The sequence below is a fragment of the Mesocricetus auratus genome, unplaced genomic scaffold, assembly GCF_017639785.1.
Source record: "Mesocricetus auratus isolate SY011 unplaced genomic scaffold, BCM_Maur_2.0 Super-Scaffold_100707, whole genome shotgun sequence".
Classification (NCBI taxonomy): Eukaryota; Metazoa; Chordata; class Mammalia; order Rodentia; family Cricetidae; genus Mesocricetus; species Mesocricetus auratus.
Genome location: NW_024429269.1, coordinates 13,782,251 through 13,806,040, shown reverse-complemented (window position 1 = coordinate 13,806,040; position 23,790 = coordinate 13,782,251). Strand labels below are relative to the sequence as shown.

Below are 23,790 nucleotides of genomic sequence, written 5' to 3'. Positions count from 1 at the left end.
TGAGGCTGTTGTGGCCAAATTCTCCACATCTGCACCTCTTTAATGACATGTGACATTGAAGTCTGGAAGCACAGACCCCCTTATTTCTTTCATTCTGTGTCAGCTCAGACATCACCTTCCAGTCTTCCTGGTCAGCATCTCCTTCCTCAACTACTCCCTTCACCTAGTCTCCCATCACCCATCACCCATCCATCTGCAGCACCAGCAATTTATTTGAGACAGGGTCCCTCCCAAGTGCTAGGATTTAAGGTGTGCGTGGCTTTTTTTTTCTTCCTAGTACACTTACAGTAATTGACTTGATGTCTATCCCAGTTTTGCTGGAAGAGTACAATCACTGTGTACCTGTAGAACTTTGTCTACTCTACTGCAGGAGCCGAGGACTAGTCTATCACATAGATCCTGAAGGAGCAAAATTACCCCCATACGGTGTGTCTATCCCACAGGAATGGTGACGGATGCCAGGTCTTCCCCCTCAGGCTCTCAAGAAGCAGAGTCAGGGAACCAGACGGCAGTGTTTATTGAGGTACACGCCATGCCTGCGGCCAGCTTGCCTGACCTATGAAGGGCGGGGCCCTCCAGTTTTTCCCAGACTATTACATTCTGGGCAATTACTGCCCTACCCCACTCTCAGCCACCTCTGTGTTCCAAACCCCCAAAGGCAGTAGGCAGTACAGCGACCTCCACCCCAGGCTGATGAGGAGTCATGTCCCTCCCTACCCCAGAGGGCCTGAAGCCTGCCTGGACAAAGCAAGAAATATTAAATATAAATAATTTATACAAAACGGCTCATACAAAAAGCGGTAGGTGTGGGGAAGAGATGCCTCGGTGAGTGGCTAAGATGACCAAAAAGAGATGACAAGGGGAAGAGTCCTCTCCTTCCCTCAAGCAGAGCCCTCTAGCCAGCCTCAGCATGGAGCAGGGCTCTGGCCGCTGGGGGAGACTAAGGCTGCAGGAGCAGGCCCTTAGGGGAGGAGGCCAGTGAGCAGGGTGGTAAAGCGCAGGGCTTGCCCTGCGAGCTCTGCCACGCACCGTGCCATCTCTTGAACCGCGGTGCCAGACGGGTAGCCTAAGGCAGCCCCCTTGACAGCAAGCACAGTAGCCCGCAAAGTCTGGCCTAGCATTGTACCCGCAGCCCCAACCTGTGCTCGGAGAGGTGCAGAGGCTGCCAGCCGGCCTAGGGTATCCCCAACAAATACCAGGCGGTGAGCAGCTACCACCACTCGCTTGCCATGGGGCACGAAGAGACAGGGCGGCTGGTTGGCCTGGGTGCTGGACATGAGCGCTGCCACAGCCGCCTGCAGAGTGGAGTAGTGGCTCTGGCACTGCCCGGCGTAGAAGTGCAGAAGCTGCAGGTCTCCAGTGGACAGGACCAGTGGCTCCTCTGGGGACAGCACTTCCTGTGAAGCAAGAGGAGGCTCAGTGAGGACGAAGCCACCAAGGCCACTTCCGCTCCTGCTTGTCCCCTCGCTCCCTTGGCTCGTCCGAGTGCCACCCCTTTAGCTTTTCTCACCATCCGAGAATTTAGACTCCCAGAGACAGCAGTAAAGTGCCCAGAGCTGACAGAAAGATCTGGACTCAAATAACATCAGGCTACTTCAGAGAAGTCTCTGAACGTTTTGCCAAACCGAAGCAGGCAAAGCAAACCAGGGAGTGTAGCCCTATACTGTCCAACATAAACGTAACACAAGCCATGTTTTACATTTTTTAGTAGTCGCATTAAAACAAAAAAAAAGGTTACCTACATTCAAATGTTTAAAAAGTCACAGCATCCATATGTAATCAATCAACTTAGGTTCATAACAACTTTGCAAAATCAAGTCTGAGCTGAGCATAGTCGCTCACATCTGTAACTCCAGGATTTGGGACCCTGAGACAAGAGGCTTGCTGTAAATTTGAAGTCACTCAAGGCGACATAGTGAGCTACTGCCTGAAAACACCAAAAGGAAAAAACAAAACAAAAAACCACCCTGATATGTATTTTAGTTTTAAACATTTAGTGTGTGCACGTGTGTGGCAAACAAGACATAGCATGTATGTGGCGGTCAAAAGACAGCTCATGAGAGTCTGTTCTCTCCTCCTCCCGTGTGGGTCCTAAGGATCCGACTCAGGTCATTAGACTTGGAGTGAGCCACCAAACCACCGCACCAGGCTCTGATATGTGTCACACTTTAATTCAGACTAGCCATAGTCCAAGTGCTCAAAAGCCTGGTGTGGTAACCGTGTTAGATGGTGCAGGCCTGGCCTGTGTCTCAGGCTACGGTGAACGCTAACTGAAACAAAATGCCACACTGGCTTGTCACAGTGTGGTGCACGCAGTGTTAAGCATCATATGTGCACTACCTGTGACCATGATGTCCCATGCAGTCAGCCCTCCTGGCATGGATCGGACACTCAGGAAATACCTGATGAAGGGGGTGAGGGTGGTGGTGGTATACGAACAGGGGTGGGGGCTGTGTACTACAGGACATCCTCTGGCCTTTGGCTAAGGTCAGGTATAATGGAATTGAGGAAACGGACTCACTTTCAAGGTACAGAAAGATAAAACAATTGCTACAGAACCCCAGGTCGCGCAGTGGTGGAGCCCGGCTTAGCAGCCAGTCTCTTAGGAACCCAGGAATTCACTGCTGGGGAGAAGGCACCTGGCAGTTTTGATCCACTGCCCAGAAATTCTTTCTGCTCTCCTAGCTACCTGACTTCTTTCCAGCACATTCTTTCCCCTTCTCCTGAATTCCATGTTCCAGGTGACGAACTCCTCTTTGTTCTGTCCTCGATTCCAAGTACTCAGCCCTGACCCACCCTGTCTCACGGATGGTTTGCTTAGAATACCTACTCCCAGTCCATCTTGGCACACCCCTCCAGGTTTACCTGCTGTTCCCGCAGTCCCCTCTCCAGCAATTCGGAGTCCGTGGAGAAAGTTTTATCCAGGGGTCTAGAACTCTGAGCCTTATCCACACCCTGCAGAGGGGGTCATGTGTCAGTGGTAGAAAAAGGAGCAGACTACAGGCCTTCATGGCCTCTGGGCCCCTCCCTGCTTTCCCTCCTTCGGGAAGTACTGCGAGCATCCAAGCTTGCCGTCCTTGCATTGCAAGTGACGGCTGTTTAGCTTTGTGCTGGAATCAGGACTGGATGCTGCCCCTGCTCAAGTGGTCTGGATGAGGCTGGAGTCCCAGGCTAGAGGGCGGAAGGCCAGGAGAAAGGGAAAGAGCTAGGAAGCCGTTTCTGGGAGGCTGCTGAGGATCTCACCTTCAGGTGCACATAGTCATATTCCTCAGCCATCGGGATGCCTTCATACTCGTTGTGAGGGCCCGCTGAGTCATCGCCTACCTCCCTGCACTCTGGATCTCCCTCGGGTTTGAGGCCCCCATAACCAGGCAGGCAGGGTGGGGGAGGGGGTAGAGGCCTGTCCTGGATGCTGCCCTTTCGGCCTGGGGCAGGAGAGGGAGCTGGGGAAGGGGTGGGAGCCTCAGAGACAGGCAGGGCAGGCAGAGGGCGGCGGGACAGGCTCTCGGTGGAGGGCAGTCTGGGCCTGTGCTGGGGTGGAGGGCTTTTGGTCAGAAGCTGGGCCACAGTGTCCAGGTCAGTGGAAGAGGACGCCCCTGGGGACTCTGGAGACGGTGACTCTGGCCCCAGCAAAGGCACGTCATAGATGCCTTCGTCTGGGTCCCTGCTTTCCCCATTTGCCAGTAGTTCCTCAGGGGCTTCATACAGGTTGAGGAGAGCTGAGGCCCGTTTCAGGTTCGAAGGGGCAGAATAGAGGGGAGGCCCTGGTTCCCGGCCCCCTTCCCACTCCAGATCCGGCTCCAGCTCAGCAGACGGCTTCAGGGCCACAGGCACATCGTAGGGGGTAGCGTCCTCTCCAGGGGGTTGAGGGACAGCTGCAGCCAGAGGACAGGCAAAGGACGCTGGGGAGTCGTATGGACAGCTGGAGGGAGCCCGGAGGATGCTGGGAGGCACGTCATAGACCTGGAGGGAGGGATCAGTGTTAGCCTTCAGCTCAGCAGACCACCCCTGAGAATTCTGGCCCTCGCCCAACATGCACAGAGCTCTCACCTCTAACAAATCTCTGGGGGCAGTTAGCGGTGTCTCATTGGCTCTGGGGACCTTGTAGATGGAGTCAGGAGAGGGTGAGCAGGACCTAGCTAGAGGTCCTGAGGCAGGGCAGGGTCGAGCTGGTGGTGGGACCACATACACCTAGGGGATGAAGAGGTGGGTACGTCAGCGGCGGAAGTCATTGACTCAGGTGCAGCTTCAGGAGCTCAAGGCGCTGCGGTCTCCTCCCTCCACACTCCCTGTGCTGAGCTCAGAAGTAAGGGCCCCACACATCCGTCATCACTCAGTGCCAGGACAAGGGCTCAGCCAGGACTCCCTGACGCCCATCCCCAGGCCCTGGAAGGGGCAGACTGCCAGCCCCAAGATGACCAGAGGCTCCAGTTCTTACCCCCTGCTCCTCGCTGCCACGCTCTGGGGTGGGACACGATGAGCCAGGTTGTGTGGGAGATGCCGGGGTGAGGCCTGGCTTGGGTGCTGGACCAGCAGGAAGGAGCTTCACCCGGTTGGCAGGCACAATACCCTGCTGGCCATGCAGGGAGCAAAGGCACCAGCCATCCAGTCCGCCGGCGCCCTCCCTCTGCAGTACCCGGAGCACATCCCCTCTGCGGAACGACAGCTCCTGGGGGGACTCTGCAGTGTTGTCGTAGAGTGCCCTGGCAAGCTGGGCCTGGTAGGGAGGTTAGGAGAGAAGAGTTCTCACACACGAGGTCATGCAGTCTCCCATTCCATTCAAGCTAAAAAACAGTATCAGCCCTGGCCCAGCGGCTTCCGGTTAGGCTCTGCCTTGTGCGTGGCCATGGAGGCCCGCTCCCCTTCCTTCTCGTCCTTGGCCTAGTCCTTTCCCACCCGGTGCCTTTGCACTCAAGTTTCCTCTACTCCCAGCATCCCTGGATCCATCTGACTGCTCCTTTTACACCCTGCGCCTCTGCATCTGTAGCCACCACTGGTCCCTTCAGAACACCATCTGTCACTACAAGCCCTGTGAGAACACGGGCCCCCATGCCCCTACAGTAGAGTCCCACTCAGAACTGGTCCCCAACACACACGGGCTACATGAATTTCTTCAGAGCACATGAAGAGGTCTCTCTAGGGTCTCCCACAGAATTTCTTTTGTGTTCCCCCTGCCCCCCAGTGATCACTCCTCCAAGTAAAAGGTTAGATGAGCAGCTACAGAGACCCATCTTTCTGCGGGAGCCTGGAAGAGCCTCATTCAGGAGGAGTGTGAAAGCACACTTCAGAAAGCGAAAGACAGGAGCCATAGCGCTTCCTAGCCTGAACAACACAGTTCTACCAGAAGAGCCTGAGGCAGCATATAAGGACGTCTATTTCCAGGCCTGTCTAGCGGACCCTAAGCTTTTCACGGAGGACTATGTCATAAACTCACAGTGTCAGGGACTGTTTATGTCTTTACACTAAATCTAATTCTCATGATCGCCGCGTTAGAAGGGAAACGGGGGCACAGGGTTAGGCCTGGTCCAGTGGCACAGAGCTGAATGCAGCCGGCAGAACACGCGCCGTCAGCGCCTGTACGCTCTTCTGCCCGGCTACAACCGCGAGTGTGAACTGTCTTTTAACAGTGACTTACTCTGCGTGCGTGCGTGTGTGCTCGTGTGTGCCACAGTGTGCATGTGGAGGTCAGGGGACCACCTGCAGGAGGAGTCAGCTCTCCCCATCCACCGAGTGGGCTCCGGGGATTGAACTCAGGCCCTCAGACTTGGCAGCGAGTGCCTTTACCCGCTGAGTCATCTCACCAGCCCGTCTTTTAGTGTAAGGTGTTTTTCTACTTTAAGCACAGCAGTAGAGTGGAGAGGGACAGTGACTCCAAGGTGAGTAAGCTGTGCATGCAGGCTCCTTCAGTTCCACAATGTCCTTTAGTGGGACCGAGCCCTCTCCACTCAGAGTGTCACAGCATACTCAGCTTCAGTTGTCATCGCTGGATGACTTACTGCCAGTAGGATCCTGGGCAATGGGGTTTACCCAGAGACTTTGGAGAACAGTCAGTTAGACACTGCTGGCCAGGTAGTCCCACGGACTCTAATTCAGCTACAAGTGTCTCCAGGCAGGGGCCGAAGGGATGAATGTTAAAAGTGGACACTAATCTTCCAGAGGACCCAGGTGTGGTCCTCACAGCACACTGCCTAACCTACAACTGCATGTAAGTGTAGTTCCCGGGGTCCAGTGCCTCTAGCCTGTGTGGGCACTTGCACTCGTGTACATGGCCACACAGATGCATAAGTAAGTGACAAGTGCTTAGTTAAACTAAGTCTGGTGACAGAGGTCTACAATCTCAGACATTTTGGGAGGCTGAAGCAAGCTGGGGACGGGGAATGTAACTCAGTTGGTGGACAGGTTCTCTTAGCATACATTAAGCCTTAGAGTTATCTTCAGCTTCTGGGGTTGTGGCGGCACACGCCAGTTATCCCTGCACCTGGGAAGTGGAGGCAGGAGGATCAGGGGTTGAAGGCCAGCCTGAGCTAAAACAATGCTCTGCCTCAAAACAAAAAATTCAAACAAACAAAAAAACCTACTGAGTACATGAACGTGTAGCTCAGCGATAGGACACTTCCCCAGGATGTTAGAGGCTTTGGGTTCGATCTTTAATACTACAAAAACGTCATTATCATCAAGCAAACATCTCCATCTGCAGCAGGATGCTGCTGGACTGCAGGAGAGAAGGATGCTTGCTCACTGCTCACAGGCATGCCGGTCCTCTGGACCGGTTCTGTGCCAGAAGGCAAGTCACTCAGCCCTTCCACTCCTTTCTTTGCTCCCAAACAAGCACCCAGCCCTTCTTCCTTCCTCAAGGGGCTGGGGTCAAACTCAGGTCCTTTCGCACGCCAGGCAAATGCCGCATCACTAAGCTACTGGTCCTTACCACACTACTTCTGAGAATACTGCAGCTTCTAAGAGATCTAGTCTACAAAAAGAAGCACACCAAGCAGACAGCACAGGTTGCTGGCCGGCTCCGTGCTCTCCCTCTCTCCCCTGTGTGCACACGATGTGGAGGCCAGAGACTAATGGTGGGTGTCTTCCTCACTCATGCGCCACTTGATTTATTTTGAGAGTCTGAATCTGGAGCACACAAGCTTGGCTAGACTAGCTGTCGACAAGCCTCTGGGATCCTTGGACCTCTGCCTCCCCAGTGCGGGGACTACAGGCGGGCACCCCTGCACATGGCTTTTTCTGTGGGTGCTAGGGATCCAGCTCAGGTCCCTAGTTCACACAGAAATCACTCACCCGCTGAGCCGTGCCCCTAGTCCTCTCCTTCTAACTGGAAACTAGAAGTCAGTACTTTGGACCTAGCCAGAGGCTAAAGGCTAAGTTCTAAGGCAGGTGGACTTGGGGATGCCTCAAAGTGGTTTTAAACATCACTGTGCTGTAGTTTTCCTCCTGTGTAGAATTTCTGTCTGTAGCCAAATACCTCTTTTTGGATGATAACATGTCCTCATAAAGTTGAGAGCTGCATGGGACATCAAAAGACCATAGCAAAGTTTAGGACAGGGCCAGGTGTGTGAAGTTCATTGTAAATATTACCATTGTCATGATCCTGTGAGTTTCACTAGCATAAATACCCCTCCCCATATACCTTCTGGACTTGAAAGGATCCTGACAGCAGCTCTGGCACTCCCAAAGGCACCCTGCCACCGAAGGACCAAAGGGTTTTGTCTAAGGAATGAAAGCTGGAACCATCCTCAAGGGGAAGGGAGGGCGCCCTGTGGCTCCATGCTGTTCTTTTATGTTCCTCTCCCCACAGCCAGAGTGCAGGAAAGCAGGTGGCAGCTGGCCTTCCTGCAGGGCTGGTGAAGTGTGAGGAGGAATGGATTTGGTTGGATTTGTTATACTGACTCCAAAGCAGAGCAGAGGTGGGGCTGTATGGCTCCGCCCTGTATTAGGTTTGAATTCTAACCAATGGGGCCTATGCCTTGCAGTTTGTTTAAACCCAGGCCAGAGCTGTTGAGAGAATGATGGATAATGGGTGTGATCACCCCTACTCTATCTCCTCCTTGGGGCCTAGCTGACTTGTGAGGGAATGGCTGACTTATTCTGGTGGCAGGGTGCCACTGCATTTTCTGGTAGGCCTCCTCCAGCAATCCCAACATGCTAACTGTCCCTTCCCTTTGTCCCCAGTTACCAGAAAGTGGCCCTGAGGCAAGCTGATATCATCTCCCCTCCTCTATGTTACCCCCACCCCCAGCCTGTTCACGGGCTCTGTTTTTTCCAGCCCTCTAGAGTTGGGCTTGCTTGGCCGTCCGTTTTCCGTGGGTTGCCTGGTCTTTACCAGAAAACTCCTTTTACTTACCTCCCAATCACAGCCCCTGCCAACCACCGGCGTCCATCTGTTCCCACCCAGAAAGGAGCAGACAGGGCTGGGGCTCCACTCCCCCCTCTCCTCCATCTATCCACAGCCACTATAAAGAAAGAGACTAGGGAGGGGGGAGGGGCCAAGCCAGGCCCAGAAGGCACAGGGAGAAGGAGGAAGGAAACAAAAGAGAGAGGACACAGCTTCTGGGAGAAGAGAGAATGGGTAGAAATAATGCAACAGTGCCATAGAGCAGGCTGGAGGTCTCTGCCTGGCGAGCCTCCTCTCCTTGGTGGACTCACCGACGTGGCAATGGCCATGGCTCTAGCCTCCAGCGTCGCCTGCTTCAGACCAGGCTCAGTTTCGCTGACTTCAGCGATGGCTGCCCCTCACCATGGTTCCGGCCTCCAAGCCAGAAGGTCACCCCAAGCTGTGGCTCTTGAGGAGTTGCCTCCCCCAAAGTTGGAGGAAGAGAAAACCCACAAAACTTTCCAAATGGGAGGCAGCTTGGCCAGGCAGGAGGAGGAATGGGGCGGGCCTGGGCGTCGCTGCGGGACCTCATCCAAGGGGCGCGCTCTAAACTGTCCCCAGGGTCTCTCGGGGGGCACTAGGCCCACACGGCTGTGGCCTTAGGCTGCAGGGGCCTCTTGGACACACATGGGCCCAAAGCTCACGTCCCAGGCCAGCGAGGCGAGGAGGCTGGAGCTGCTGCTGCGTTCGACGCCTCTCCAGGCAGCTCAGGCTAGCCCCGAGGGCTGGGAGAAGCTGCCCGAGTGGTTGGGCTGGATGAACGACTCCTGGGGCCAACCCTCCCCCAGCGGGTGCTCCCAGGGCTGTGGTCGCGGCTGCCGGGGCACTGCGGCGGGACGACCCGCGGGGAAGGAGGAGGAGGAGCGAGAACTGAACTGCGTGTCTCCGAAGTCGCTCGAGTCCGCGAGCGGCAAAGGCAGGCCGGCGCCAAAGGCCTCAGAGCGCGTGGCGGTGGAGCCGGGCTCTCTGCCCAGGCCCGCGCGGAGCAGGGCTCTCCCGGCCACCCTCCTTCTCAGCACTGCCGGGTTTTCGAGGCGGCCGCCAGGCACCTCTCGGTCGCAGCGCCCATGGGCGCACGCCACCCTTTGCCCCGGGCACCCAGTCCCCGCTCACACCCCCTGAACCCGGCCCCCGGCGCGCCCCCAAAGCTTAGGGCAGCTCCTGGTATCTTGGGGGACGAAGAAGAAGGCCACAGAGCAAAGGGGGCAGTGAAGGGGAGGAGCAGTCCTGTGGGCTCGCCTGGGGTCGGGGTGCAGACACTGAGGGCTGGAAGAGGTCCGGGGTCGCGCGTGGCACCGCTCACCCTTCCCCTCCCCTGCCCGGGCTCCCGCTCCCCCTCGGCAAAGCTCCCCTCCTCCCCTCGGGCCCACTCCTCTCGCGAGGGGTTCAGTCCAGGGGATTAAGAGAAGAGGGGGGAAGGGGGAAGGGGAGGCTGCGGAGAAAGGGGACGATCCCTTCCGAGGCGGTGTTGGGTTTCAGCTCCCGACCCTCGGGCCAAGCGGCACGCCCCAGCCCGGCCCCTCGTCCCCGCACCTTCTTCCTCGGGACCAGCGCGGCCGACCGGCGGGTGGTCTGGTCTGCGCGCTCGGGGGAGCTCGGCTCGGCCCGCCACGCCCCCGCTCTCCCCCGCCAGCCCCACGCCTCTCCCTGCCTCTCTTTCATTAGCCCCACATCTGTCTTTCCCGGGGGAGGGAACGCGCCGGCTTCCGCCGCGCCGGGGTCCAGCCGGGGTTTCACCGTGCTGACTTTGCAGGGGGCGGCGGGAGCGATCCGGGGAGGTCCAGCCGGGCCCTGCCTTGGAGTCTGGTGTTGAACAAAGATCCTGGCCCTTGAGAGAGGACGCGAAGCCTGAGCCCCAGATCGCAGGCTGGCCGGCTGCGCCGCCTGTTCAGCCTCCTTTGCCAGTCTGGGCCTGTTTCTCTTCTTCGGGTTGGCTCTCGCTGCTTCTGGAGCAGTTGGGGTGGAGACCGTGGGCAGAACAGGGCAGAACTCTTTCAGAGGGCCCGGAATCGGGAGTTTCAGCTGAACCCAGGCCTTCTAAACCCTTCCTGCCGGCTCCCCCAGTCACCCCTCTTCGCCGCGCCTTACTTTGAGGAGATACACATTAGAGTTTCTGAGAGGGTTGAGAGAGACCTGTCTTCTTCCACTGGGGGAGGAGAGGTGTTCCTGGTATTTGGAAAGCAAGCTGCTAAACAGGTGGAAAGCTGTAGTGTATTTCCAGTGTTTACGTTTAACAAATGAACGCTCGAAGCACAAACCAGCGAGCTTAGACGTAACCCCTTTAGGAGAGACTATCTGAAATCCTATTTAAAGACCTCTGTGAACTAGTGGCTTTGAGACCACTCTCCACCACATCAGAGTGTTCCACAGGCATTTCACCTGTGGGGAGAGTGTTTGCTCTCATCCTTCCCCCCTCACCCCCGGAACCCTCTGCAGAGGGAAGAGTTGGCACTTAGGGGATGACTCAGTGAGAGTTTCTGCACCAACCCAGGGTGAATGGTAACGTCTCTGGCTCCGCTGTAGGGCTGGAGTGGGAACCTCATACACTGCCTGGAAACCTTGGACATACTCAGAGTCCATTACAAGAAAAGGATCTTTAAAGTGTCTAAATGCATCTGAAGCGAGAGTTCTAGCCCAGGTCCAGTTTGGCTGGAGGTGGTCACTACCCTCCAGACTCTTGGAGATGATCTGGCTTTGGCTGCCTTGACACTTGTGGGGAGTGACAGGGTATGAAGCCTACCCAGGATCACCATTAGAAAACGAAAGTGGGCAGGACTTGATGATCCCTAGACATAAATGCTCTGACAAGCACAGAAAAATAGATGCAGGGGAGGCCGGGCGTTAGTGGCGCACACGCCTTTAATCCCAGCACTTGGGAGGCAGAGGCAGGTGGGTCTCTGTGAGTTCGAGGCCAGCCTGGTCTACAGAGTGAGTTCCAGGACAGCCTCCAAAACAATACAGAGAAACCCTGTCTCTAAAAACCAAAAAAAAAAAAAAAAAAAAAAAAAATGCAGGGGGGAAGTTAAGCAGAGAGGATGCAATGTGGCATTTTGAGTGATCTCGGGGATCTCGGTGCCTCAGGAGCGAACACAGGTAAGCGCAGCCTCTGTGTTGGGAGTGAGTCCTGGCTTATTAGCTTTGCTACCTTCGTCCAAAGACCATCTTGGAGTTTTCATTCCTCCTTGCTTTGGTGAGGAGAAAACAGAGGGAAGGCTTTTCCTCCTCCCTCTAACAGCGCTTTCATGAAAACGGTGTCAGGATGTTCAGTGGGCGGTGGTGGCGCACACGCCTTTAATCCCAGCACTCGGGAGGCAGAGGCAGGCGGATCTCTGTGAGTTCGAGGCCAGCCTGGACTACAGAGTGAACGCCTGGACAGACTGCAGAGCTACACTGAGAAATTCAAAAACAAAACAAAAGAAACAAACAAAAAGCAGACAAACAAAAAACCAAAACAAAAACAATCAACCAAAACATCGCTTTCCTTTCTTCTCCCTCTCCTTTAAGGTTGAAGGCACTCAGTATTCCAACCAGGCCTCAGGGATAACGGAGCAGAAAACTCAGGGGCTGGTACCCTGCAGAGAGCAGCCTCTTGTAGTCTGGGGCCAAGGTTTGCCCTGGCCACATTGAAAGAAAGGCCTCTGCCTCCCGAGGTCTCTGTCTTCTTCCTTCTCTCCCCTCTTCCCAGGAGGATCCAGACACCTTCATTCCTCCTTGTCCCACGCCACTCTCGCCTCAGCCCCAGATTTCCATTCACATTGTCCTATTTGCGTCTGCAATGTTTCAAGCCCTTACCCACCTCTAGGATGTTGATTAGGCTACCTCCCTCCAGACCCTTGTCATGCCTAAAAGGCTTTCCCAGTTACAGTTGCCTTCCTGTCCTCTCCAGTCTCCCCACATCCACAGCAACTCTGCGCCCCTCCTACGCCATAGCGTTGATCCCTGTACTTCACTGCACTTGCTATGATAACCCTAACTTACCTTTCTCTTTGTCTGTCATCTGTCTCCCACTGTAAGCCCGAGGAGCAAGAGGCATGCCTGCCTTGTCTTCTTCTCCATTTCTAACACTCAGAATGTCAGAGCCTGGCGTGTAGTAGATGCTCAATGAATACTTGGTGAGGGGATGAGGGACATGGGAGCTGTCACTATAGGACGATGGAGTTATTCTTGGGGCGGAGCCTTTCCTGGACCCTTACACTCTTCACCTGTCAGCTCCATGTGTCTCCCAGCTCAAACTGGCTTCTCCCTGAAGGTCATCAGTCTCCTGGCCTTAATTGTTCTGTAGTTAACAATTGTACTAAAAATAGCGGGCTGGAGAGATGGCTCAGTGGCTGAGAGCACAAACTGCTCTTCCTGAGTTCAATTCCCAGCACCTACATCAGGTAGCTTACAACTGCCTATGACCCCCAGCTCCAAGGGGAACCTCACACCTCTGACCTCTGTGACCTCCGAGGGCGCTTGCATTCATGTGCACACACTCCACCTCCCCACATGTACAGATAATTAGAATAATACAAATAAATCTTTAAAGAGTGATTAGCATCCAGGGTCATTATCACTACAAATCAGAACGTGGGAATATTATGCCAGGGGTCTCCATCTTTGCCGCTGCTGGGTCCCTGGTGCGCAAGGACGTCGGTATCCTAACAACCTGTGTCCTGGCCTCTTATAAGGCGAGTGGCAATGAGCGTAATCCCGTGGATGCTGCACTGTTTCAGGGCCTTAGGTCCAGGGCAGCTAATCTTCTTGGCATCTCTAAGGTCACTAACGTCAATGTCACCCTTCCCCTCAGGAACACATCCACTATACCACATCCACTCTTACCAGTGAGGAAGGGTGTGCACAAGGAGCATCCAAGTCATGAGCAGACTGAAATTCCGAGGCAGCAGGTGAGGGCGTGCGTACCCTTTTGATAAGCAGTAGGGTAGTTGTATTCGAACACACTGCAAGCCCCAGGTGCTTTTCCAAGCAAAGGACAGAAGATGTAGCTCATCACGTTTCCCCCTGCCCTTTCCTGGCAGGTGCTCAGGGGCACAGGAGTAGGGATTCCAGCCCTGTTTGGCCATCAGGTCAGGCCCAGGCAAGCGGGGACATGTTGGGTGGGTACTCTTAGTGTCAGATCTTGGTCCAGTGTTTCTTTGCTCCCGCCTCCAGGATTCTCCCCATTGCCACCCCCACGCCCCCAAGGATTCCCTGGAAGCTGAGATGACTCAGGGATTCCAAAACTAGTCACCCCAGGAGGAAACCCTCTGGAAAATGTTTCTCATGGCAGGGAGTCACCCTAAAGAGTCCCACAATGCTACTAATGAGATAAGGGTTAGGCTGAGCAAGCAGGGTGGGGTAGGGTCTGTGGCTCGGAGACTAGGTCCATGGGTCAGCTTGGTCATTGTGGTATGGGGAAAGCCACTCCTGGGGAAGACCGTGCGCTTACAGGGATCTCCCATCTTCCTTCCAGAGGTTTCCTCTGGTCCGAGGTACAGAGGCAGAGAGAGACCCCGAATGCCTCTTGCGAAGGACATTGTCCCAGTCACCCAGGCCAGTTCCATTCTGCAGTGTCAGTAGCTGAGACAAGGAGCTGCGATCATTTTCAGCCTGAAGAGCATCCCCTTGTGCACTGGCCAAGGTCTGCTTCCTAGGGTCGTGACTGGGAGAGACCCGTATGAGTCCTGCTCTTTGAAACAGCACGGCTAGCTACTAGCTAAAGGACCCTATTCTGGGCTTGGGGTTGCTAAGGAACACCACAAGCCACCTGAGGCCATGTGCCAGACAAAAGGCTGGGAAACAGGAAGCTGGAACAATGGATCCCAGCCAGCCGGGCCGAATGCCAACGTGGGCAGGAATGCCCTGTGGTCTTGGATAGGTGTAAATGAAACAAGTCCAGCCCAAGTCCAGGTGAACAGGGACACATCCACTGTGGGGGCTCCCTTCCATCCACAGCCAGCTGAGGGCTGGCTCATGCTAGGAGCTTAGGTTTGGACTTATTGAGGGTTGGAATAGAAAACCAGCTCAGAGTCTTTCTAACTGCATAATCTTGGGTAGATTATTAAATGTTGTTGGGTCTCACTTTCCTCATCTGTAATATGAAGGCTATGGTTTTCATGTCATCGTTTTATTATCAGGGCAGAGTAAGATGATGTGGCTAGGTTCAGCACCATGTCTGGCACACTCAAGTGCGTAGGAGTAAGACCAGCAGTGCCTACAGGGAGATGGTACCCAGGAGCACTGAGGCAAGGGTGGGCACGGGCATCAGCTGAAGGTATTCTGGCCTTATTGTTCTTCCTAAGTGTCCTAACCCTGGCCACCCCATGGTTTCTCCTCAGTGCCTCCCCCTCTTCCAGGCCCCTAAGAGTCACCAAAGCAGTTTCTTCCAACTCTTGAGACTGTCCCCTGTTGCCATGACACCTCTCCTTTGAGGCTGTTTTGTCCTACTGCATCTGAAAGAGTGGTCTTCTGTGCTATACACCAACTATTCCTGGTTCCCTTTATTTACTTTCTGATCCCTTGGTTACTTCAGGAGTATTTTCTGAGGGAAAGCACATGCAAATCAGTACACATTATTCTAGAGACAATGTGTGTGAGTGTGTTGGGGTGGGGCAGAGGTCCCTGAGCAGACAGAGAAAGGCCCGCAGGAAGAGTGAACGCTGGCCAGTGTCTGCGCAGTCCTCGCCAGCAGACTGGATCTTGACTGACCTGTGTCTTTGGAATCTGTCTTCTGGAGTGCACTTACTCCCACCTGGCCAAGAGGGCCCTGTGAGAGTGTACAGGCTGAGTGGGCTCCCTTGTTACCTGAGAGCAACAGCTGTCCTTGCTGTGTCCCTGGGGTCCTGTGAGCAGGAGCGAGACCTCCTGCTGGGTCTTAGGTAACACAGTATTCTTTCCCCCATGTCCCACGTTCTCATTTGTGCAGTGTGGACAATCGCCCATAGGTTTCCGTCAGTCTTGCTCACCCAACCAGAAAACTCCTGCATATGCCGTGTAGCACTGTCTGGTGAGGGAAAAGGGCAGGGAGAGTCTAGGGACAGGGATGGCAACAGGGTAGTAAACTGAGGGGGCCAAGGGAAACCGGGGCCAGCAGTGGGCAGTAAAGGAGACCTCATACTGATAGGTGATGGTGCTCAAGAGAGGTGGAGTCGTAAAAAGGAGGGGGATCAGAGAACACTGAGGATGGAGATCAAAATGATAAAGAGGAGGGAAGTGTTCATTAAGACAGGTGATGGGAGCTGGGCAGTAGTGTCTACACACACCTTTAATCCTAGCACTCAGGAGGCAGAGGCAAATGGAAATCTGTGAGTTCGAGGCCGGCCTGGTCTACAGAGTGAGTTCCAGGACAGCCAGGGCTGTTACACAGAGAAACCCTGTCTCGAAAAATAAAAAAGAAAACCAAAAACAACAAAAAGACAGGTGATGGGGACATCTAGTAAGAAGAGGGACAGCTGGAGGTCAGATCCTGCGCAGGAGTAGCGAAAGTCTCAAAAAACGGTGACCCTGGAGGGGACACCAGATGACATTCTTTAATTTGAGGTAGTAAACCAACCAGGAAAATTCCCATCATGACAATTCACAGAGACAGAGGCAGAATTGCAGAGTGTAATACTACGACCCCCGCCCGGAAAGTGCAAGGAACACTTTACCCAATGGGCTTCCAGGCTGATAATGATGGCTGTTACAACTTCCATGAGGGCAGCATTTAAACAGCTTTTGGCAACACTTCCAGGTTTTATGTTATTGTTGGTTTTTTTTTTTTTTTGGATTTTTTTAAATCTTAGGTCACTCCCTCCAAAAGATAGTGGAAATAAATTTGAATAAACAAAACAGGTTTGCTGAAAATAAAAGCAGGACACCTCAACTGATCCAGTCAGCCTACTTCCAGAAGGACTGTCAGGCAGGGTAGTCCCTGTGGCTGAGTGAACAGTGTCCGGCATGTACCAGGTGAGTGGCCCTGATGTCTGTGAGGGAGAGGAGCTGGATGGCACTGAATGTGTAGGAGGGCTAAGCTTCCGGTTCCTGTCTCAGGCAGCTGCCAGGGGAGGCTCATGCAGGGTGGGGACCTGACAGTAGCTTTCTCCCTGGCCTCTGCTTTCAGGTTGCTGCATTCCTGGCTGTGATGGTGGGACACACCGTCAGTTCCCAGGTCCAGAGTGACTGCAGCCACTGGCCCAGCTGCTGCCCCAGCAAAGAACAAGACTCCCTTGAGTTGCCCAAGCTGAGCGCTGCATCTGTGTCTCCCCCAGAACCTCTGAGCCCCACCTACCACCCAGAATCCTGCAAGGCCAGCAACGATGGACCCCTCAACAGGAGGGCCATCTCTCCTTGGAGTTATGTGTAAGTCTGTCTACTATTCCCCTACCTGAATGCATTCATGTGTCCTCCAGGGGATGGATGAGGGACCCGGAGAGTTCCACCCCAGTTGACCTACCAGCCTCTTTTAACTGTATGGACCGGGAAGGTTTGGAAATTACGCAGGCCTGGATCTGAGCCTCAGCTCTGCTCTCATCGCATTGTGAGATGGGTGATGCTTTCCAAGTCCAGGCCGGCTTCCTTCCTCCCCTCCTTTCTCTAGATTACATTCTAGAGACCAATATATAGATCGAACAAAACAATCTATGCAGAGCCCGTATTTATGCTGATTTTGTTTCTTGTTTGGCCTGTACCATAACTCATATTTTTTCAACTAAAGTATAAGCAGTAACATGTGATGCAGACACAAAGCTGTACCAGATGCAGGAGGGGTCAGTGTGTGGCTGGATCCGCAGGCTTGTTATCCTTAGTTACATGGGTATTACAGTTCTCTGTGCCATGGTATGACATTGGGACAGAGAAGCCACGTATTACAAATTAGAGTCTTAGGGATCCTAAACATATTCCTGCGGTTCTGTATTTCCCCAGGGTTCTGTGCTCACACTCTCCATGTGTCTCAGTTGCTTAGCCTGGCCTTTGAGGGGCGTGGAGATGTTCTCCAGTATAGGGAGCTGGTCAGCTGAAACACCAGCTCCTAATACTTCAGAATAGTCTCAGAGGCTGTCTGGAAAAATCTGTTTGTGAGGTGCTGAGGGGGACTCAGCCCATCCTCTTTTCTGAGAGGCAGCGAACCCTAACAACCACTTAGCAGACCTTCTCCGATGTATGCTCTATACAACACTTGCCCCACAAGCTGTCTCTCAGGGGAAAAAAAGTGATGGTATCAAGTGAATTTGGGAAAGACTACACAGCCCCACCCCTTCATAGTGATCTCCACCCATTAAAGTTGGCAAGAAATCTACAAGAAGGGACCATTAGTTGTCCCTAAACTTTTGATTGCAGAAGCTTTAAAAACAAACAAGCAGACAGGGTATTTTAAAAATTAATTTGTTTTTATTTTATGTGCACCAATGCATGTCTTGCTTGCATGTTTGTCTGATCTTGGAGTTACTGACAGTTGTTAGCTGCCTTGTGAGTGCTGGGAATTGAACCCAGGTCCCCTGGAAGAACAGTCAGTGTTCTTAGCTGCTGAGCCATCTCTCCAGCCCCCTGCTTCTCCAGAGTAATGCTTGTAGTAACTGAACCCTAATTTCCCAGGGTTTGTATGGGAAATGATTCTAACATATTGGGGCTTCCTGCTAGGTTACTGGACACAATATTTTATTTTTAGTATCATTTGTTTTTTTGTGTGTTTTTTTTTTTTTTGGTCTGGTTTTGCTTTTAGCTGCCACAAATCTTTTCTGAATAGGCAAACAATTCTTGTCCACATCCTAAATGTGCTTGGAATATATGCTTGAACAGTATCTGAAGGGTGGACATGATGCAGCTCTCCCTGGGGAGTGAGACCAGTGTTTGTTATGTATCCTTTTATGCTTGGTGTTCAGGCAGGTGGGGTTTTTGTTTGCTTGTTTTGTGATACAGGGTCTCACTCAGTAACCCTGCTGGACTAGAACTCGCTATGTGGCGCAGGCTAGCTTCAAACTCATGGCACCCAGCCTCTCAAGTGCCAGTATTACAGGCATGTGCCACCAGTTTTTAGTATTGTAATAATCGTAATTGTAAAAGCCCCCAAAACGTCTAATACCTTGCTAAGAAGCCTCATGCCTATCAGAAAGATGCAGGGCTGGGCTGGTAGAGGCTGCCAGGAGGCTACTCCCCTTTCTCTGCTTCTAAAAGGAGTTACTATGGCTATGCAGTGCCACTAGGAAAGCCAGTCTTTTGTGCCCTACCTACACTATCGTTGGAGGAAATAAAATCTCAGAGAGCAGAGGGGTGCCAGACGGATTTAAGAAGTCGAGTCCATATCCACACCGTTTCTTCCCCACCTGCTGCTTGTCTCTGGCCTGTTCCTCCAGAACTGATGAGCTTTGTTCCCACAGGTTGGACAGGGACTTGAACCGGGTCCCCCAGGATCTGTACCATGCGCAGTGCCTGTGTCCACACTGTGTCAGCCTACAGAGGGGCTCCCACATGGGCCTCATGGGCAACTCAGTACCACTCTACCACAACCAGACGGTCTTCTACAGGCGGCCATGCCACGGACAGCAGGGCTGCCGTCATGGCTACTGCCTGGAGCGCAGGCTCTACCGTGTCTCCTTGGCTTGTGTCTGCGTGCGGCCTCTTGTAAAGTCGTCTTAGTCACGCTTGCCACCTTCCTGAGGCTGACACCTTGCATGGCCATGGTAGGGCTCAAGCCCTCCAGAGCCCTACCTGAAGCACCAGAGTCCCGGGACAAGATGGAGAACTTGGGAGGAACCCTGACTTTTGCACTTTTTGAAGAACTTTTGGGAAGGAGCAGTTTCAGTTTGTGGCTGCTGGAAGATGCTGTCGTGGCATTCCCTCTCAAAAAAGGTCTCCAAAGGCCTGCTGATGCCTGGAAGCCAGGCTGCTGGCCCTCCCTTCCCTCTGAGTTCCCCGGTCCAGCACAGGCACTTTCTCCATTTTCCCCGTTTGCCCTTCATTTTGCTGGCTTGTGAATGCCAACTCTGCAGGCAGCCAGTCATAATTCCTTTGATGTGGATAATTCGGAGGAGAAGAGAGCTGTTATTGAACGTGAGGAGATTTATCCGAATAAATATCTGTGTTTAAAAATGATCTCGTCTCTCTTGAGCATCCATGGTACCTGAACATCCTGGAGCCTCCAACTGGGTGCTTTCTCCTCTTCCAGCACTTTCTCTGCTCTGCCACTCTTCCGGGTCCATTGCAAACATCCATCTCCTCCCCTGGTCCATCCTGAACATAAGGGTGGGGGTCAGACAGCTCAACATGGGGAGAGACAGAAGCCCATTGAGGCACTGCGGTAGGCGCACAGCGCCCCCTTGTCTCCCCAACAATCCCCCTTTGTCCGCTGGCCCTGGCTGTTGCGGCTTGGTCCAGCAGGGTACTGGCTGGGCTGGGCTCCAGTTCCCACCTCCCTTAAAGGAAAAGAGAGAAGGGCCCAGCCAAGGAAGAGGGTTAAGGTTATGGGAGGGGGCATAAATGTCTTTGGGCTTTGCTTGCCGAGGAACTCCTTGCCCTGCCTCTGTCTCGCACGCCCCAAACCCTCTGGTTTCTATCTCATCTCTCTACTTCTCCCTGTTCTCTCCAGCTTGGGTTAGGTTAGAGGAAGAGGAGGGTTAACCTCCCCTCCCTCACCCCTCCCCATGCCTCCCGGGGCCCGGCGAGCAAGAGCAGAGCCTCCCTGGGTCCTGCCTTCTCCCAGAGTCCCACAGCAGGTCCCAGCTTTGCTTCCAGGCTCTTGAAGTGCCCTCTTCCTCCTGTCTGCTCCCCTCACCAGATTGCTGTTTCCTTTCCTGGGCTGTTGGGAGTCTGGTGAGGGAGAATCTGTGCCCTGTGAGCCTCAAGACATGTTCAGTGCTTGGGATCGCCGGGAGCGGCCCCCAGAGGAAGGAGCAGCCGCAGGGCTCCAGGGCTTCGGTGTGGACAAGACCTTCCTGTCTTCCCTCAAAGGCATCCTGCTGGAAACGGAGCTGGTAACAGCCGCCTCCCCAACCTGGTGCCTCCATGTCTCCCATCCCAGCCACGGGTGCAGACCTCCACTGGCCTCCTGTGCTCACCCTTCCCAGGCCCCTCCCGGGCTCTCTGTCTTCCACTCCAGGTGCACCCTCTAGGACTGCTAGTTCCCTGGCTGCTTCTCTCTCGGGACAGTTACAGCATGTATCATTTGCTGCTGGACTGACGTTAGATGGAAAGATAGCTTTCCAGGATCCTGAGGGAGTGAGGACGTGGGTGGGGAGAGGATGGCCAGGAAGGAGGTTCCTCTGTCTCCCTCCAGTTCTAGTAAGGCTACTTCTTGGCATCCAAAAGGGTAGAGTTCCTGCAGCCATGTCAGCGGAGGCCCACGGCCACCCCCTCGGCAGCAGCCCACGACCACCCCCTCAGCTTTCCCTGGTTGCCGAGCCAATCACAGTGCTAACACAGGGACACTTTCCCACCTGCCGCCCCATGTGCAGCAGGCTCCTGCCTTCTAAGCCCCTCAGCGTGGAGCCAAAGTCTCCGGGTCTTGCCACCTGAGTTTTAACAGTCTGGAGGAGCCGTTGGAGTAGCTTTTGGGGGCAGAAGTGCTATAGGCGTGCGTGCACAGTGACCTGTGCCCCAGGGACTCCCCTGGGGATAGGCAGATTGACCAAACAAGCAGAGTTGTTGGCATAGCAGGAGTGGGATCATGGAGATGCCCGTGATGGTTCTGGACACCAGGGGTGGGACACTTGTCTTCATTGAGAACTCTTCCTCCTCAGTGAGACTGGGGGCGGGCCGCTGTGACCTGATCTATGCACGGGTCTCCTCAGAAAGCACCCCCCTTGGTCCCGCAGGCCCTGACCTTCATCATCTTCATTTGCTTCACGGCCTCCATCTCCGCCTACATGGCTGCCGCGCTGCTCGAGTTCTTCATCACGCTGGCCTTCCTCTTCCTCTACGCCACCGGGTACCACCAGCGTTTCGATAGGCTGAACTGGCCGTGTCTGGTGAGGAGCACTGCCTGCCTCTCCCACTCCACCCTGCGCTCTTCTCTCTCTCCTAACTCTGCTGCTGTCTCTCGGCCCCTCCATTTCCACAACCAAGCTGCGCGCTGACTCACCGTGTGTCCTAAGCTCAAAAGTGAACTTTGGCCCATCAGAGCGCCCCTGCCAAGGAGACATACAGACCCTAGGCCTGCTGTCCCACACATCCAAGACACAGCTCAGTCCAGCTCCATTCGGCTGTGCTCACTGGTGTCCCCTCTGATCTAGATTTGTCTGCTCCCATCCTCTGGGTAGTGTTGTGAGCTCACTCCCTTGAAAGAATTTCACGCGTGTCCGGGGGCAACCCTGGGCAGGAATTAAGTCTCTGGGGATCAGACTGGGGAAGGTGAAACTTGGGACCCTCCGGGTAACAACCCTAAGCTTCATTGCCTCTGGCTCCCCAGGACTTCCTCCGCTGTGTCAGCGCCATCGTCATCTTCCTGGTGGTCTCCTTTGCCGCTGTGACCTCGAGGGAGGGAGCTGGCATTGCTGCTTTTGTGAGTCCATCCCTGCTGTGATCTCCAGGTCCTCCCACCCCGGGACTTGTGGCTGGAGTATTGGCATACTTCCTGTGTCCAAACCAAAGTCTGCGTCTGCTCATGCCTCGTCCCCACTTATTGGCAGCCCTACTGTCCTAGTCTGGCAGCCTCTGCTGTGTCACCCCAATTCCTTTTTCCCTCACAGGTTTTTGGCATCATCTTGGTCTCTGTCTTTGCCTATGACGCATTCAAGATCTACCGAACTGAGTTGATGACCAGGACCACTGAGGGTGAGTGTCTATGCCCTGAGAGTGGAGATGCCCCTACCTCTGCCACAGATATTGCAGTCATACACGGTTTCCCTGCCTGGCTGCATTTCCACAGGGGACCAACAGTGATTCCGGGTTACCTGGCTCCCACAGCCAGACACAGGAAGCACAGAGCCCAGATTTGTCATCTTTGGATTCTCTGAACTGCCCAAGTGCCATCATCTATCTATTTCACATCTATAGAGGCGTGTGCTTGAGAAGTCCCAGGGGACCCGTGAGAGATGGTGAAGTTATGGGGGTCGGGGTAGGTCGCTGTGCCTCCAAGTCATTCCCACATTAAAAAAATTCAAATCCTAGTGGTAGGTCTTCTTCCTTGAAAATCATACAGTAAGGAAGCCAAAAAGTTACTCATGATCTATAGGAAAGAGTGACCCAGACAGCCGAGATCCCCCTGTGCGGTGAGTGACTGAAGGTTAGAGTGAAGAAACTGACAACATCTCTCAAAGGCAGAACTTTATACCTCGGCCTGACACATCAGAGGAAGTGCCAAAGTGCTATGTGCCGGGCTGCTTGGGATTGAGACGTTGACTCGGATTTCCTGATGCTAACAGCCCAGCACACCTGTTAGGCATGGGGGGTTATAAGGGCCTTCTCTGGGGTTTGTGTAAGAGCTCCCTCTTGTGGTATGGTGAGGGCTGGGAGGGCAGACCATAGGGAAGAGGACAGTCAAAGGTCTTAAGGAGAAATTCCTAAAATACCAGCAGCTGTAAGAAAAGCTGGTCACATGCCCTCCTTCTATTTAAGAGGAAAGTGACCTCTGTATTTGTAGCAGAGCTGGGTCTAGAACTCTCGACACTGAAACAGAACGGTCTTGATCTAGATACTGTTTTGATTGGACCCACTTGCCCAGCTTGCCACTTCCTCCGAACACATTTCCTGTGTCTTTCCTGTCTGCAGAGCCTATGCTTGGCACCAGAGATTCAGAGGTAACAGTTGGGCCTGAAAGGACACATTGGCTTAGAGAGGAGGAGCTGTCCGTCCATGATAGTCTGGTTTAGACAGAATTTCTCTGCCCAGCTGGAGGAACCCATCATGGTCCATATAAGAGGCTCCACTCCAGCTGACTTCTTGTTCCCTCTCTTCAATGCTCTGCTCTTTTCCTGAGATGCCCTTTTCCCTCTAGGCTCGGCCTTTTGGCTGTGGGCTGTGGCCACAAACGCTGCCTGTGTCCAGGGTGTTGGACTTGGGGGTAGCATAGTGCCATGCTTCTCTCTGATGACTATACTTCTCTTGAGTAGGTTTCCCTGCCTCCCGTTTCCTGTCTCCCTATCACCAGGCCAGGCACCTGCTCCAGGGAAGGAGCCGACTGGACGCTGGGTTTCCCTGGACTCTGCTCAGGGTTCTCAGGCTTTCCACATAGTGGGCACTTGAGTCTAGACTGCCGTGGTCAGGAGGATGGAGGTAGGATGGGCACAGTCTCAGAGGAGAGATGGGAAGGCTGGGCCAAGGAAGCAGGGAGAAGCGTGGAGGTGGAAAGATGCAAAAGGGGTCTGGAGAACCTCCCCCAAATTCTCAAGAGAGGGCACGGGTTCGCTTTCCAGCAGATCTCAGCTCTATCCCCCAGGCGGCTGAGTGTCTGGTCCTCCAAGGAGCTTAGAGTATGTGTGGGGAGGGGGTGGCTGGACTTACACCCACCTGCGTACATG

The 23,790-nt window shown here is 54.0% G+C and overlaps 3 protein-coding genes across 6 annotated transcripts; 2 read left to right on the top strand and 1 right to left on the bottom strand.

The window, feature by feature from the left end:
- Positions 1 to 500: 500 nt before the first annotated feature.
- Efs (embryonal Fyn-associated substrate) lies at positions 501 to 9,016 on the bottom strand. The gene is made up of 6 exons (XM_005085577.4): positions 8,653 to 9,016; positions 4,439 to 4,717; positions 4,051 to 4,191; positions 3,244 to 3,963; positions 2,866 to 2,955; positions 501 to 1,397 (listed from the first exon to the last, which is right to left on the bottom strand). The coding sequence occupies exons 1-6, from the start codon at positions 8,668 to 8,670 to the stop codon at positions 963 to 965; spliced, it is 1,683 nt and encodes a 560-aa protein (XP_005085634.1). The 5' UTR covers positions 8,671 to 9,016; the 3' UTR covers positions 501 to 962.
- Positions 9,017 to 11,349: 2,333 nt separating this feature from the next.
- On the top strand, positions 11,350 to 19,429 carry Il25 (interleukin 25). 4 transcript variants are annotated; one of them, XM_040740520.1, is made up of 4 exons: positions 11,350 to 13,266; positions 16,144 to 16,306; positions 16,461 to 16,699; positions 18,715 to 19,429. In XM_040740520.1, the coding sequence occupies exons 2-4, from the start codon at positions 16,298 to 16,300 to the stop codon at positions 18,971 to 18,973; spliced, it is 507 nt and encodes a 168-aa protein (XP_040596454.1). In that variant the 5' UTR covers positions 11,350 to 13,266; positions 16,144 to 16,297; the 3' UTR covers positions 18,974 to 19,429. The 4 variants fall into 4 exon arrangements, with proteins under 4 accessions (XP_040596454.1, XP_040596452.1, XP_040596453.1 ...); XM_040740518.1 differs by having other exon boundaries at positions 13,833 to 16,306; XM_040740519.1 differs by having other exon boundaries at positions 11,350 to 14,000.
- A 379-nt stretch (positions 19,430 to 19,808) lies between these two features.
- Cmtm5 (CKLF like MARVEL transmembrane domain containing 5) lies at positions 19,809 to 22,440 on the top strand. The gene is made up of 5 exons (XM_005085578.3): positions 19,809 to 20,307; positions 21,148 to 21,300; positions 21,741 to 21,833; positions 22,021 to 22,105; positions 22,200 to 22,440. The coding sequence occupies exons 1-5, from the start codon at positions 20,182 to 20,184 to the stop codon at positions 22,211 to 22,213; spliced, it is 471 nt and encodes a 156-aa protein (XP_005085635.1). The 5' UTR covers positions 19,809 to 20,181; the 3' UTR covers positions 22,214 to 22,440.
- Positions 22,441 to 23,790: the final 1,350 nt, after the last annotated feature.

Bases quoted from the DNA above. Each gene is read 5' to 3' on its own strand.
- Cmtm5 (XM_005085578.3), top strand. From the start codon at position 20,182: ATGTTCAGTGCTTGGGATCGCCGGGAGCGGCCCCCAGAGGAAGGAGCA. The intron at 20,308-21,147 runs GTAACAGCCGCC...TTGGTCCCGCAG, and splicing joins TCCTGCTGGAAACGGAGCTG to GCCCTGACCTTCATCATCTT. The intron at 21,834-22,020 runs GTGAGTCCATCC...TTTCCCTCACAG, and splicing joins GAGCTGGCATTGCTGCTTTT to GTTTTTGGCATCATCTTGGT.
- Efs (XM_005085577.4), bottom strand. The intron at 4,192-4,438 runs GTAAGAACTGGA...TTCATCCCCTAG, and splicing joins GTGGCAGCGAGGAGCAGGGG to GTGTATGTGGTCCCACCACC. The intron at 2,956-3,243 runs GTGAGATCCTCA...CCCCCTCTGCAG, and splicing joins ATGACTATGTGCACCTGAAG to GGTGTGGATAAGGCTCAGAG.
- Il25 (XM_040740520.1), top strand. The intron at 16,700-18,714 runs GTAAGTCTGTCT...TTGTTCCCACAG, and splicing joins ATCTCTCCTTGGAGTTATGT to GTTGGACAGGGACTTGAACC.